Genomic DNA, 15112 nt, shown 5'->3' with positions numbered 1-15112 from the left:
GCTGCTTCCAGCAGGATAACACACCATGTTAAAAATCCCAACACAGTTGGGTCACAAGGTACCAAGTCATTAAAGCACTTTTGGGAATCAGTAGAACACGACTACAGGAACTGAATGACACCATCATGTAAATATATCCCATAATCTAACCCATGATGAGAATTTGTCATTTCTTTATTTAAGGCATGTGTGAAATTTAAAAAAGGTCCAACTCAGGATTAGCAATGTGTACCTAAAAAAGTGGCCAGCTAGTGTGGATGCATAATGCGGACTTTAATGTCTGCTATAAATGACAAGGAAATGTTGCAGTACATTCACAAATAGGTTTTATTTTAAACTTTTTTTTTAATACATTATATCCATACCCAACACATTTTATATTATAATAAAATGACTCTTGTCATTTACATAAATCAAGGATTTGTGTATTAAGACTGCAAAATAGTACTGTAATTTTTGTATATAGCTTTGTACACATACAGGTGACAATGCATCCATTTTGCTCTTTACAAATGCACATTTTTTTGGGGGGTGGGGGAGGGGATAAGAAAGGGCAGCCATAAGCAGAGGATACAAGAGCTCTAGCAAGACAGCAGGATAGTAAGTAAAACCACCACCAATACTGACCTGGGTTACAATGCTCGGTCAGACCCTTTGTACGACTTGAGAAGTCTGATGTCCCACTTGAAGTCAGGTTGTACTTTTAACAAAATTAACTGGGTTTAATCACAAGGAAAAGCATTTTAGCAATAATTCAACCGAAATCTTTCAAGAGCGAGCCTCCGGGTTGGCTGCATCCAAGGAGAAAGCTCAGAGCGCCACATGTAGCGGTACGGTGAAAATATATACACCTCAGGGGGAAAGTACAGACAGACAACATAGAAAGAAAATGTCAAATAAAGCCAACATGATTGAAATCTCTTAAACATTGCAGATTCAGGATTCTGATAAAAACACCACCTAATCATCCCCATCATGAGTTGGGAAACCAAATACACAAACAGTATTAGAAGATAATAAACCATGCTATATTGTCCCATGAATACATTTTTGTTTCCTCAATGTCAAACACATTTTGGCATATAACGGCATGTGTGTCCTCCCATGTGAGACCGAGTGTGGGATGCAAATTGAAATAAATGCTGAAGAAATGATGTCAATCAACACTTAGATCACTGACTAAGAAAATGAGAACATTCAAATTACAGTTTCATACTGTTCATGAATCTGCACACAAGAAAAAGATCAGCCATCAGGAAAAAAAAAGTAGTAGTTGTGAGTACCCTCTTTGGTTTGTGACATTGTTCATTTGCCAAAAAAGTGAAAATGACTCCTTACACGCTCATTTGCCCTGGATTCTACTCTCAAACTCGATTATTATATTGCAGGTAATTGCAACAGAACCTTTTAGCATTTATGATTCTAATTAAAGTAGCTGCATTTACCTTCAATAAAAGCAATCGCGAGTTTGCAAGTAGATAATATGCTTTGATTTCCCTACGATTTCCACCAAATCTCTACAGCAGGTTATTTAATAAAATACAGTCCCATGTGCCATCACCCATTGCCATAGAAAAGGTTAATACAGAATATCTGACAATACAAAATAAGTTTGTCAAAGCAAATTTAGCTGACACACTGGCAGCCCTTCAGTGCTTTACATCCTCTGTAGCAGTGTGGAAAAATGAGCTGTGGCTGCTCTCGACACTGTCAAGGTGAAGCTGTGGTCTTACAGTACAATGACTCAATGGGCCCTGCTGCTGGTGAAGAAATAACTGGGGAGGGGGAACAAAAACTGTATGAAGCTATAGCAACAAGAAAAAAGTGCCAATATTTGTGAGAGCTTCTGTGTGTACACGTACAGGATATGCACGTGTACGCACAGAGGTCCCGAGACGTGGCAGGGCAGCGTGGGAGCCCGGTCACTCGGCGCCGCGGGTGGGAGTGCTGGGCTGGTTGAGGCCCATGGTTTTGCACAACCAGCCGGCAAAGTCCACTTCCTCCACTTCTGATCGCTTGATGAATGTGTGACTCTAAGGAAAAATGAAACTTCAGTTTTTATTGTTATCAGAAAAACTAAACAAAAAACAGATGGGTTAAGTATCAAATTAAAAATAATAAAATTATAATAAATATTAGGGTGCCCACCATGAGCATCTTCAGATCCGCTCTCTCGGCTGGGTTTTTAATCAAACTGCAGACAAAAATGAGATAAATATGTTAAACATAAGTAAAATATCCTTTGCATGCATGTCGTTCACCATGTATATGCAGAGGGTTAGATGCTAGAAGGCCTTGTTCTGTTTCAGAGTTCACCTTAAAACACGAGTTTACCATGTATGCACGCATGTTCTTTAGTAGTTTTGACATCAGCCGCAGTGCAGTATAGACTTTAGACAAGACTGATGTAGAAACATGTGCAACAATTATCTGAAACAATATCTCTGTATTCATAGATTTTTTAAAAAGGTAAAGAACAGTAGATACTATTCTGAACTATTATGGCAAAAACTTTATTTTTATCACTAGTCCAGACGGGATCTTTATCAGAGTGTGGTGCTGACTTGTTTCCTAACCACCTCAAACCTGCACAAGCACAAAAACTACATGCATGCATTTAATTACAAACAACTCTTGCAACAGGTGTGTGAAGCAATTTGGAAATGTCAAAGTTTTCTGAATAGCTTCCTTTCATAATTCTTCATGAGCTGAGAAAAGAAAGACAAACGTCACATTCGGTGCTCACCATTTTGTCACAAAGTCCTGGAAGTCACTGGTGAAGACACCAAGCGGCAGTTTGGGGGGTGGCTGAGGAGGAAGCAAGAGTTAAAGATTATACACTGACTGAGGAAAGATGTGAGTGTTTGTTCATACTGTGGAAAAAACAGACATTGCTCAGACCTCATTGACAATGTAGTCCAAAAGTTCAAAGATGGCCATGGCAGGTCTGCTGTCCATCCCAGATCCTGTGGGAAAAGAAACAGACACAATCTCTGGTTAGTCTTCTTTAGAATACATTTAAATGCTTTAGTTTTCATTTTACTGTGCATTTTCTCAAACTGTACAACAACACAGCAGCTCTCGTGCTGCCAAAAGCTCTGTATGAGCTCTTGTCTCTTTAAGGCAGCCATTATAGTCTGTTGCAGACACCAACAGCTGACACCAGGGCTGAGTAATCATTCCTGAAGTCTGCATGTGTATTTGGGGAATTGTGATGTAAAGTTCAAGTTTGCACATAACCATTTCTCTTTTATTTTTTTAAAAATTAAATTTAGGTACTGTGAGCCCAGTCATCTCTACTGGACGACTCAACTGTCATGTAAAGCTCTTCAGCAAGGCTAGAGACTAGTTAAGTGCAGAGATTATGTTTCCCCATGAGGATCAATAAAGATTTTTTTGGCTTTATTCAAAATTACAAAGTTGGACCACACAACCAGAATGTGATTGCTCTATTCTCCTGTGGATGCCAGACAGGTTAATGCATGAAAACGATTTCATGCATTACTGTTACTGAATTATGAATGTACCGTGGGGGTTTTGTTAAAAACATGTATACCATTGGAAGTGTGAACATAGACAGCCCAGTTGCACAAAAGGCTAACCCTCACCCTGTCAAAAGTCACCATCTTCAAATTTCCACATTTTCTGATTGTCCATTGCATTATGATTTTGACATAGCTGTGACCTGTGAGTCAGCTCTGAGCATACAGTCAAAGTAGAGTCAAAGTTGGCATGTTAATTGGCAGCCAAAACTGCCAATTAACATGCCAACTTTTCCACTGCTGTGAGGACAGGATTGTCAAACAACAACAACAAAAAACAAACAAACCCTTACCCGCTAGGCTTCCAGTTCCTCAGATGCTAGGAGTGCATAAAGACTAATGTTTGTTCTTAAAGCCAACAACAGAAAATTTGGTTGAGATATTTCAGAGTTCGCTGTGAGGCATCCACTCATACACTGCACGAGGCCACGCCAGAGTAGCTGCTAGTCAAGCATTATGGAAACGTGTTACACACTGGCCTCGGTAAGGTTAGGAGCAATGTTTGCTTTTGGGAGAGTATAACTCCCTTCGTTGCAGACTTCACAAATCTTTTGCATACACAAAACCGTAAACAAGACACTAAAGGGAGGAGAAAACCCACAAAGCATAATATGAGCACAAATCTAATCTAATGTCAAGTAATCTGCATAAGTTTATAGGCACGTGTGTGTGCTATTGCCCTTCATACCACTTATAGGCCTTCCGGGTGGTCTAGGCCTCTGCATGTTGACGTGAGGCTCTCCCTCAGCCCCATCCACAACAGCCCGTCCAAAGATGGCCTCCAGTTCTCTGGTGTCTGGTGGGGGGATGGGGTAGCGGCCAATCGCCAGCTCTACCAGAGACAGACCCATGCTCCACACGTCAGACTGAACCGAGTAATGAGTGCCCTGCAGTCTCTCCGGCTGTTGAGAAACACATAACTACGTCACAGAGCCGGTGAAGCCAAGATGCCAAGCAGGAGAGAGGGCTGGGCGGCGAAGGCACAGGAAGTGGAGGAGAGAAGTGGGAAGAGAAGAGGAGGGGGGTGTTATGGCAAGCAGAGGTGGGGTGTGGTTAGGGCAAGAGGACAGAGAAGAGGGTTTGGCAGGAAGTGGACAGCAACTTTGGACTGTTTTAGGGGTGAGCAAGGACAGGTGTGTGCGTGTTTTAGGAATTGCAATCAAAGGGCAAGCTTCTCTGCACCAGAGGTGCTTTTTTGGGAGTAGGATTAGACACACAAGCAGCTTTTGGCACTGCACCCACCAGGTATCTAAGAGTGAGGGGAAAGGACGAGAAAGCTCAAGCACAGTTGCCTCCCTCATTGCCAAAGAGCCCTTCCTGGGTACAGCCCGTGGTTCTTGGCAGGGGAGTGAGGGAGGGCCAGAGGAAAGGAAGGCAGAGGGTGGAACCAGAGAACAAGAGCCATGTGAGAAGAGTGGAGAAGGAAAGTGGGGATAGGGCCAGAGGAAAAGGGGTGGGGGCGCAGGCGCGCAGAGCTGACTCACCGACATGTAGGAGCGCGTTCCAACAAAGGAGTTGGCCATGGAATCTATGAGCTGGCCGCTAACACCGAAGTCGCACAGCTTGATCTCCCCACGAGAGTTGACCAGTATGTTGGAGGGCTTGACGTCTACATGGCAGAGGGGACATGGACAAAAACAAATGCGCATTACATTTAAAAGAAGAGGCTCTTCTTCATACTGTGTTTCATCTGTCATTCCTTTGGCTTACAAGTTTCTGTATGCAAGAGAAAGCACAGATTTATTACTAAATTATACCTAAAGAAACAGCAGACACTGCTATACTGGTGTTCTGATTTGCACGCTTCTGTGCAAAACATTTAGGAATTGTCATTTTCAGAAATAATACCATTAACATTTTTTTCTTCAAATACAAAGTACAGAGAACAAGGAAAACAAATGAATACTTGGTGTGACCACCTTGTACCTTTAAAAATAGAATAATTACTCCTTGACACACACGCACAGTTTTTCAGTGTTTGTTGCAGGCTGTTGCAGACATGGTGATAACATGTTTTTCCTGTGCATTTCTGTGTCTCTAAGATGTGGCGGCTACAGCAGCTGCTGCACATTTAAACATCTTAATTTCCTAAAACTTTTTGCACTGAACTCTATAGAGCTTTGCGAACGTGTTTGTAAACCCCCCTTGCTTGATGTCTGAATGGGCCCCAGGTCACCTTTCTCTGCTTTGCTCTCGTGAAAACTGCACATGCCCAAAAAGGCACATCTATCATGTCTGCTTTTATTTTGTTTTGCCTGTTTCTTTCTCTCCATCATGGGGAGAATTGAAGCTGTAAGGAACATAAATCTGACCCAAGTTTGACTGACAGAATGACATGACTTTTAATGTCGCTGAAACTAGCATTATGTGCTTATACATGTGTGAAGTGAGAGCACAGCATTTCGATATTTTGCGTGATAATTAAAAGAGGGACACCAAATATCAATAGTTTATGATGTAATCTCTAAATAGAAATTTAATCTTTTAGTGGTAGAATGGGACAAAGAAGAAAAAAAAAAGTTTCCTACGAACGTTAAAAATAATCTGAGAAAACTACAAACACAAATGCTCATCTCACGTTCGGCCATCCTGAGATAACGTTAGCTGACCACGGCAAAGTTAAATCGGTTCAACCAAAGAAGCCAACCAACACTTGACATACTTAGGTTGGCATCCTGGTATCTTCCAATTCAGAATGAGCCAAGAAAGCAACACAATCCATCCCCCTACTTGCGACCACAATCTTGTGGATTTCTCTTACATGCTCGAGCTTCTGGAACTCAGAAGCATGACGGCATCACATTTTACCCCATCACAACCTTTCCTGGATTCTGATTTTCAGATTCATATGAGTCTATAACAGCTCGTTATCTCACAGAAGACTGGTGACTCAGGTCTCTCATTCAAAATGTGTGCAATAGCACTGTAGTCCATACATGCTCGTCCATACAAGTTGACCTAGGCTGTCCGATCAGCCTGTCCGCTTCACAATTTCACTTTGCAGCAATAAAAACAACTAAAGCGATTCTCTGGCGAGTCCCTCCTACAAGAATACTGTGATATATGTAGGGAAAACATTTACGTTCATCTATTGTTTGTATCCCAGTTTTTATGTGAGACAATACCATGAACCTATGCTTTCCACGATGGATAGAAAACGCTTTCTCACAAATACAGATCGTTCATGCTTCATAGAAATATTGAAAACAGGACTACAGTCTTCCGTGCAGGCCACGGGTGGCATGTACAGAGCTCCCAGCTCTTGCTGAGTCCCTGTTGTAAACAAGCCCAGTCCTCCACATATCCAATTCATAGCTGAAAAACATCCTGCAAAATAATGGTGTAGGACTGAGCCCTGCAATCTGTCCTCTGCGGTGTATGACCCCCTCCCACCGACCAAGGACACGTGAGGAGAAGCTGAGAAAGAAATGGCATGAAAGAGCGGGAGAAAGATGGAGGGAGACGTGGAGGGAGGGGTCAACAGGGTGCGGTTGCTCTATAATCACATCTGAGAGGCTGTAATTACCGCCTGAGCTCACAGACAACTCTGTCCTGGAGTACCACCGACCCTGTAGCACTGAAACTTCACTGCACGATGCACTTCTTGCTGCTCCCTTTCTCAGTAATTTTCACAACAGCACACCCATGTGTCCTCACTTGTGTGCAGAGAAAAACCTGCCTGAGATGCTGTGACCTGTCATTTCAATGAATACAAATAATGTTTTCATGAGGACAATGTTTATTCTACAAATTCCCTTGATGAGAAACTTGTTATTTCCCCCCCCCCAAAAAATAGCTGGTCCCGTATGTGCATACGTGTGCTAAAGCTCTTAAGATGCTGATGCATGTGAAGGGAGAGCAATGAAGACAATTAATACAAATTCAAATGAAGAAGTACAGATACTACTGGCGCCCGTTGACTGGATGTGGTGCATTTCAAGTGGTTACACTAACCGAAGTTCAGACGTCTGGAAATACCGATCAGACCTAATGTCCAAAAAGCTTTATCTTATAGTTTAAGAAACTATAATCCATGATCTGAATCTCAACCGGATGTCTCTAAGAAGTGTCTACAAAAACACTGATAACCTATTATCAAATGAGGCTGACGTGCCACATATTTTATATTTTATCCAAACCCAAATAACTCTATGAAATCACTGTGTTACAAACAAACTCCATATTTGGGCTTTAATATACTGCAGAGATTTGAAAGTGTTCCAAATGAGATTTTGAGCACAACTGTAATTTATCAGGACTCAAGAACAGCATTACCTCTGTGCATGATCTGGTGCTTCTCTCGCAGATATGCCAATCCCCTCAACACCTGTAAAGGAGAAAAAAACCCCCCAAAACATTCAGTTTACAGACATACAATCTAGGAGTCCACACACACGGGACTGTACTGTGCATGCAACTTATGCATTATTGGACAACACACAGCTAGTTGAGCAACATCACAACCACAAGCAAAACCACAAAGAACAGCACACATGCAAAAATAGGCACAACCCTTTTGTTTATATTGCTGCCAAATTCGAACAGCAACTATATTTCAAAAGAAAAAGGTGTTGGATTAAGTCGCTCTGTGGTCAAAATTTAAGCATCCAGCATACATCCATATGCTGTCCACAATTACAGGTGGACACAGGATTCATTTAGCTCAATATGTGACTACGGTCAATATCTCTTAACCTTAAGTGCTGTGCAGAGCATCTCACATCACAGTTCAGTGTTAACTGTAAAAGTTTTCCTTTGACCTTCTGGATATAAAATATTTGAATTTCTTCATTTTACCCTAGTGGACATGTTTAAAATTGTGTAATAAATAGGATATGACCTTCTCAGAAAATCTGCTTTGTGGTCAGAAACGCCTTAAAATCCTCGAGTCCAGAATTATTTTCACACATCACCTCCAGCCGTAAACCTTTCTAAACATTACCTGATGGGATGTGAGAACGTGAATGACCGACAAAGTCGACATTAAGTACACTTTAACCACCAGCTGCCAAAGAGTCTGACTGCTCTGATTTTTGGAGATTAAGAAAAGAAAGCAGAAATTATTCTGCAGAGCCTCCTGCCTCAAAACATCAGGAAGCGAACTCGTCTAAACCAGAGTGAAAATGTGTCTGATGTTGACCTGCTGTGTCACGTTATCAATTTCAGAAACTTATCAGGCCCGACTCTCCTGACATCGTCCACAGTTCATGTGAGAAGACTTGTGAAGCGAATCATATTTTACAGCCTGTAAATAAACACCTAAAGCCACAAAACAAAAACAAACAAACAAAGTAAAACATCAACGGTGTACGCACAGCTATGCTAACTTTTCCAAGGATTTCTTCTGGGATTCTTCTGGCTTCTTTAAGAACCTGGTCCAAGGATCCGCCATCCTGCAGAGACCAAAACAGCCCATGTTAAGACAGACAAAACTGCCTGTAGCTGTGGGAACGTGTGTGTTGCACAACATAAGAATTCTCAGGTGATGCGATTCGCAAAATCGATTCCAGTCTCACAAAGAAATTGCAGCTAACAATCTTTGTCTCTCACCATGTGCTCCATACAGATGCTGATCTCTCCATCGCTGTAGAAGGCGCCATAGAAGCCCACAATATAGGGTGAGTTGCATTCATGCAGGACCTGCAGCTCTCTGATAATCTGGTTTCTGATGGCAGGTTTGATTTCCAGGTGGATCAACTGACGAGAAAAAAAACAAAAAACAAAACAAAAACAAAACACAGAAACGAAATACTGTTTTAATTTAAGTTGCATGCAGACGATGCAGTTACACCGCCTGAAGTCCCCTTTTTACACTTGTGGCACTTTGTTAGGCACACCTGCTCGACTGCTCATTAAAACACAAATAGCTAATCAGCAACAAACGGCAGCAACTCTGTGCATTTAGGCATGTACTTGTGGTCAAAACGAGCTGCTGAAGTTCAGATGATAAGAATGGGGATGAAAGGTGATTAAAGTGACTGAACATGGTTGTTGGTGCCAGGCAGGCTGGTCTGAGTATTTTAGAAACTGCTGATCTAATGGGATTCTCCCACACAACCATCTCCAGGGTCCAAAAAAAGAGAAAATATCCAGTGAGCAGCAGCAGTTCTGAGCAAAAATACTTGCTGATGCAATGGCCGTAGAGCTTTGAGTCAATGGGAAGGCAACAGTAACTCAAATAGTCACTCATTGCAACCAAGGTATGCAGAAGAACATCTCTGACTGCACATTGCTTTGAACCTTCAAGCAGATTGGCTACAGCAACAAAAACCCACAGCGGGTACCATTCCTGTCAGCAAAGAACAGGAAACTGAGGCTACAACTTGCACATCTCACTAAATGTGAACAGTAGAAGGCTTGATCTGATAAGTCTTGATTTCTGCATTTGGTGTAAACAACATGAAAGCACGGATCCATCCTGCCTTGTATCAATGGTCCAGGCTGCTGGTGTGGGGGACAGTTTCCTCACACACTTTGAGTCCCTTGGTACCAAATAAACATTGTTCAAACACCACAGCCTACATGACTATAACTGCTGACCTTGTCTATCCTTTTATGGCCACAGTGTACCATCCTCTGATGGCTGCTTCTAGCAGGATAATGCAATGTCACAACGATCACATCAAACTATTTTTTTGAACACAACAGTAAGTTCACTGCAGTCAAATGGCCTCCACAGCCACCAGATGTCAAGAACCTTTGAAATGTTGTGAAACCAGAGATTCACATCATGGATCTGCAGCAGCTTCATAATACCATTATGTCCGCATGGACCATAATCTCTGAGAAATGTCTCCAGTTTAGAAGAACTTTCAACAAAGGTTCAACTGACATCCACAGGCCTCAAGCCTGAGCTCGCTTAGACTGCTGCTGCCACATCTGTATAAAGTCTAGATAACTTACTACATTCATTCTTATATACCCACAAAGAGATAGATACTAAGAGATAAGTATTTAGTGTATGAAACTACACTTTGATAGTGTGAAAGGAAATTTAAAAAAGTGTAACATAATGGCAAATATCTTTCGTAAAAGCACACAAGATAAGATAATACTTGTGATAAGGATGCCATTAGGGTTTGTCGTTAAAAAAAAAAAGTGAAGGTAATATAAACAAAACATTTCACAATGGAAAAAAATGTGTTGGCGCTCTTTGATAAGCTGAGCTATGCAGCTCAGGCGCTGCCAATAAAATACCTCAGGCATATCTTTGACATTTACCTGAAACATTTTTGTTTCTGAACTTCAAAACTAACCGTTTTGTTGTAACCGTTTTATTATTTTCAGTTCCCTTGTCTTTCTCCAGAAAGAGGCGTTTCCAGACATGGTGCACTGATAACATCTTAGACTTGAAGTGGAATGCAGTTTTTTTTACTTTCACTTGGAGAACAGCTGTTAAACAATCATTCTTCACCTTCCGAGCCATGACCAAGCCCGAGGGTTTGTGGCGGACTTTGTTGACCACCCCTCCGTTTCCTGCACCCAGCTCACATATGGGTTCGAAATCTTCATCCTTCAGCTCCCCAACCTGGGCTTTCTGGGTGAGAAAGGCTTCCAGCCGTTTCCTCTGCTGTTCATCCAGGTCCAGCTCCCCCAGCTTCTTCTGTAAGGCCTCGAGGTTGGCTCTGTAAGGAGGTGGCATTTGGTTTAGCAGAGTTCCTTAAAAGGAGTGAGAATTAACATATGCACCTCCTTGTACGGTGGTGCAGAACGAAATCTTGTGCAACTCCAGTAACAGCCAATTACCTCGGTATAAGGACAAAGCAATTCACGATTCAGTGGTTTAACACAATTAATCATAAGGCACAGCACTTACTCAGATGCAGCATCAATGGTGTTGGAGGTGGCCTGTCCCTCTCCAATGGGCGTAATATTAAGGGGACCGGGTTTTCTTTTGGGGCCCATTTCAATAACAACCCGAATCGACTTTGTCCAAAATTTAAAATAAAATTAACGAAAAAGGCAAAAAATTAAAAAAGAAGCACAAAACTGCAGTGAAGTGGGCTGCTGCTAGCCTAACCTTTCCCTCGTGTGAAAGTCAGTATTAAAAAGCAACAGGATCAGCTCTAGTATAACTTGGCTAGCTAACGTTAGGCTAAGTTAGTGCACTTTCGGAAGCATGTCACTTAGTTAATCTGGTAAAACCTATCACCACGATGTGCTCTTTAAAAGTCAGACAGCTTCTTCGGTTTAACTGACTTATAGAATTCGAGGTTTAGACATTTCTGTCACTCAGCTTCTTCTTGGTTTTCTACCTGCTGCTGCTAGCCATTAGCCACCTAGCTGCTCCTGCTAACTAGCGCTACCTCCTGCAAACTCGTGCCTTGCGCCTCTCAGTCCGAACCTGCAGCCGCCTCTCACAGCACACGGGGCCGCCTGCCACACTTTTACCGGCAGCTACACCGGGACACCGACTCGGCTTGTTTCCCTAAGCGAGAGGGCGGGGTACGAAAAGTAAATCCGTCCGCGATACAGTCCGGGGTGTGGGGTTATCAAGCAGCGAAAAGGACTGTGGCTAATACAGGAAGCAAGCAGCTGCCTGCAGCATCAGACCTGACACCAACAGGGAGAGCCCGTGATAAATAGCGCGAGATTGGCTTTGGCAAGTTGATACGAGATATGCAAAAAGAAAAAAAAAATCTCATGGGTGGGTGGATGACATATGCAGTTTGTGGTAACACCTCCAGTACATTGTTTTTAACGAGGAACAAGCTCATTTTAACCATATGTCATCTGCCCTGTGCAGCTTTTTGTATTTATTATTAACAAGTAAACACACAAGAACAGAAGAGGGGGGCAGTGTTTGCTGCCATCTGCTGGCGGTGGTTGGCAATAACAGGCTCAAGTGACGATAGTTTCACTTAATCTTAAATCAGAAACGATCGTGATATGAAACTAAAAATATAAAAGACCCCACCTGGGAGCGATTTTCTTCTTCTTAATTGTACATCGTAAAAAACTGTATTTTTTTAGGGGGGGCGGAGTGTTGTACAGTTTAAAAAAATGATTTCTTTTTAGAAAAATGTCCATATATACACTAATATTTTATGGGGTCTTTTTTGTCCATGCTCTACCGGTAAAATTCGATTGAGTGGCTTTAGAGTCATCTTGTCAAAAAATCAAAAAGATTTCTATTTTGGCATGAGCTTTCTATTAAAATAATTATGTTTCATATAACATGTACCTGTGTGGAAAAACAAACCACGGTCATCTATGGCCTAATGTTAATATATCAAATGAATGAATCATTCTCTGTTATTGTCTTTTACAAACAGTAAATACCACAAGTTTCCCCAGATTTCCTGTGCAAAAAAGGTTTTCGATGCCAGTGAGATGTATTCATGTACTCGTACTCATTAATAAAATATATGGTATAACAACCAAGCAGATACCATTTTTAGATGGCTCAGTTTTCAGTAACATCCTGAACTGTGAGACAGAACACTGTATATAATAAGTATCACACTATCATCTGGTTATGGACAGGAAATGAGTACATTAGAGGTACAGCTCAGGTCGATCGCTTTGCAGATAAAGTTAGAGAGATGATCTGGACATGTACAGAGATAATGATACACTGGACAAAAGGTGCTAAATATGGAGTCAGTAGAAGAAGAGGAGGAGGTTCATGGATGAAGTGAAGGAGGACACACAGAGGACTGGGGTGACAGAGGAGGATGCTGGGTTAGGGTAGGAATAGAGATGATCTACTGTAGTGACCTCTAAAGACAGCAGAAGAAAGAAGAGGCGCACTTATCATGTGCTTCTTTTGTGGGGAAAAAATCCTGACAGTCTTGTGATCTGCTGTGACTCTTTAATATATCTTAGTCAAGTTCAACATCACTATGATAAAAAGAAACTCATCAATGAAATTTGTAATATTAAAATATTTACAAAATATTGTTGTAGTTGGATGGATCTTCCTTCCAGTGTGAACAAGCAGACATGTTCGTATTATTAAAGGTCACTTGATCAGATAAATAAAACATAAAACAGATGGTTTGTTAAGCAACCTGAAAAAACAGACACATCCATTACACTAAATAAGTGCTGCCCAGCAATTAACAAATAGATTTCAGAGTTCCACATGAATCACCAAACCTGCCAAACTCTAAAGATGTCTAAAGGTGTGGATGACTGTGTTTGATTCAGGTTTTTAAAAGTTTTTTCAGTTGACCAATAATGTGTCCAGAACTGGCTGGTCCATCAGAGTAGAGGCCCAGAGCACCAGAATTTCATCACAGCATCTTTAAATAACTCTTCCAGCAGTTTGCCTTAAAACCCACTATAATAAAGAGATTTTTAGATTATTAAACTAGTGTTTGACATTAAAAACATGAGGCGAGCCCAGGTCTTTTGGGGTAATGTTCTCCCCACAGAGGAATCAGCGCACTGGTTGGCAACGGAAACATGAGGGCAGACACGTGACCTCAGGAGAAGAAGCTTGCAGCTGTTATAAAGCACAGTGCTGGGTTGGTTTAGAGCATTGTTGCTGCCTTAGGGAATGAATTCCTTTCATGAATTCTTTCAGCTGTGATTTCCTCAACATTTCAAAATATGGTTCAAGTACATGTGAGGCCAGTAGACCCAAAACTGAAGTTGGATTGGAAGTGGAGCTTTCAGAGTAATGATCCCCTGCGTACAGACAAATCCAGGGAATGGCTCAAATGGAAGGGGGGGAAAAAAAAGAATGGCCTGCTATGCAGTTTTGAAGATCACGGTGATATAATGGAGGGATTTGAAATGGGAAGGAAAAGCAATAAAACCTTCAATAATCCTGCAACTGAAAGAGGCGTCAAAGCTTTAGTCAGAATGGGGACAAATGCAATGCTGGCATAATTTCTGCTAAAGGGGGTGCAAGTTTCTAAGAATAAAGGTGCGCTCACTTAAAAAACCCCATATATTATATCAAAGCTTTTGTAGCAGAAATGACTAAATGAGGCTGTTTTCATGTTGAAGTTTCTGTCTCTAATCTGTGGACGCCATACAGAAAGAGGACCAAGTATTTGTGTAGTCTTTTCTTCAGATGTGAAAAATGAATGTTGTTTTTTTCTACATTAAAACAAACAAACAAACAAAAAAAAACTCTGACAACTCCGGGAACTGTTTTTGTGACAGAATGGGAAACAACTACAGATAAATACGTGTTGCTTTTGTCTGTGATGAATATAAAGGTTTCAGTTGTGCTAAACCTGAATCCCCACTTAGACTGCAGTGTGACATTGTTCCAGTACGCTACTGATCGCTATCGTTCTCATTTCCTGTCAGCACTCAACGGCCTAATAATGGCAAAAATAGTTTACAAAATATTTCATGTAACTATGACATCCCAGTGATGTTACCAGTGGTAATCTTTTATTTTTAAAACAGTAAAACCCCCACAATCCTCCCTGATACTCAGGCGGGATGGATTTTATTCAAAACACATTTTCTTCTTCTGGAGTTGAAGCGTACCTTTTTTAAGAAAATGAGGCACGCCGAACAGTTCAAAGTTTGCAATCCATCACAAGGCTGCCCAGCTCAATAAATTCAGAAAATCTAAGATAAAAAAAAAAAAATGCAGACTGCTG

The 15112-nt window shown here is 41.4% G+C and overlaps 1 protein-coding gene across 2 annotated transcripts; it reads right to left on the bottom strand.

Moving 5' to 3' along the window:
* Positions 1 to 309: 309 nt before the first annotated feature.
* On the bottom strand, positions 310 to 12126 carry map2k2a (mitogen-activated protein kinase kinase 2a). 2 transcript variants are annotated; one of them, XM_004552743.3, is made up of 11 exons: positions 11359 to 12126; positions 10957 to 11167; positions 9093 to 9239; positions 8858 to 8935; positions 7818 to 7869; positions 5027 to 5151; positions 4231 to 4444; positions 2902 to 2966; positions 2747 to 2808; positions 2149 to 2194; positions 310 to 2033 (listed from the first exon to the last, which is right to left on the bottom strand). In XM_004552743.3, exons 1-11 carry the CDS (start codon positions 11445 to 11447, stop codon positions 1923 to 1925), a joined length of 1200 nt encoding a protein of 399 aa, XP_004552800.1. In that variant the 5' UTR covers positions 11448 to 12126; the 3' UTR covers positions 310 to 1922. The 2 variants fall into 2 exon arrangements, with proteins under 2 accessions (XP_004552800.1, XP_076736513.1); XM_076880398.1 differs by lacking the exons at positions 10957 to 11167; positions 11359 to 12126 and adding an exon at positions 10799 to 10933.
* Positions 12127 to 15112: the final 2986 nt, after the last annotated feature.

This window comes from Maylandia zebra, linkage group LG23, assembly GCF_041146795.1.
Source record: "Maylandia zebra isolate NMK-2024a linkage group LG23, Mzebra_GT3a, whole genome shotgun sequence".
Classification (NCBI taxonomy): domain Eukaryota; kingdom Metazoa; phylum Chordata; class Actinopteri; order Cichliformes; family Cichlidae; genus Maylandia; species Maylandia zebra.
The sequence above is the reverse complement of the archived record's forward strand: the minus strand, read 5'-3'. Positions and strand labels throughout refer to the sequence as shown.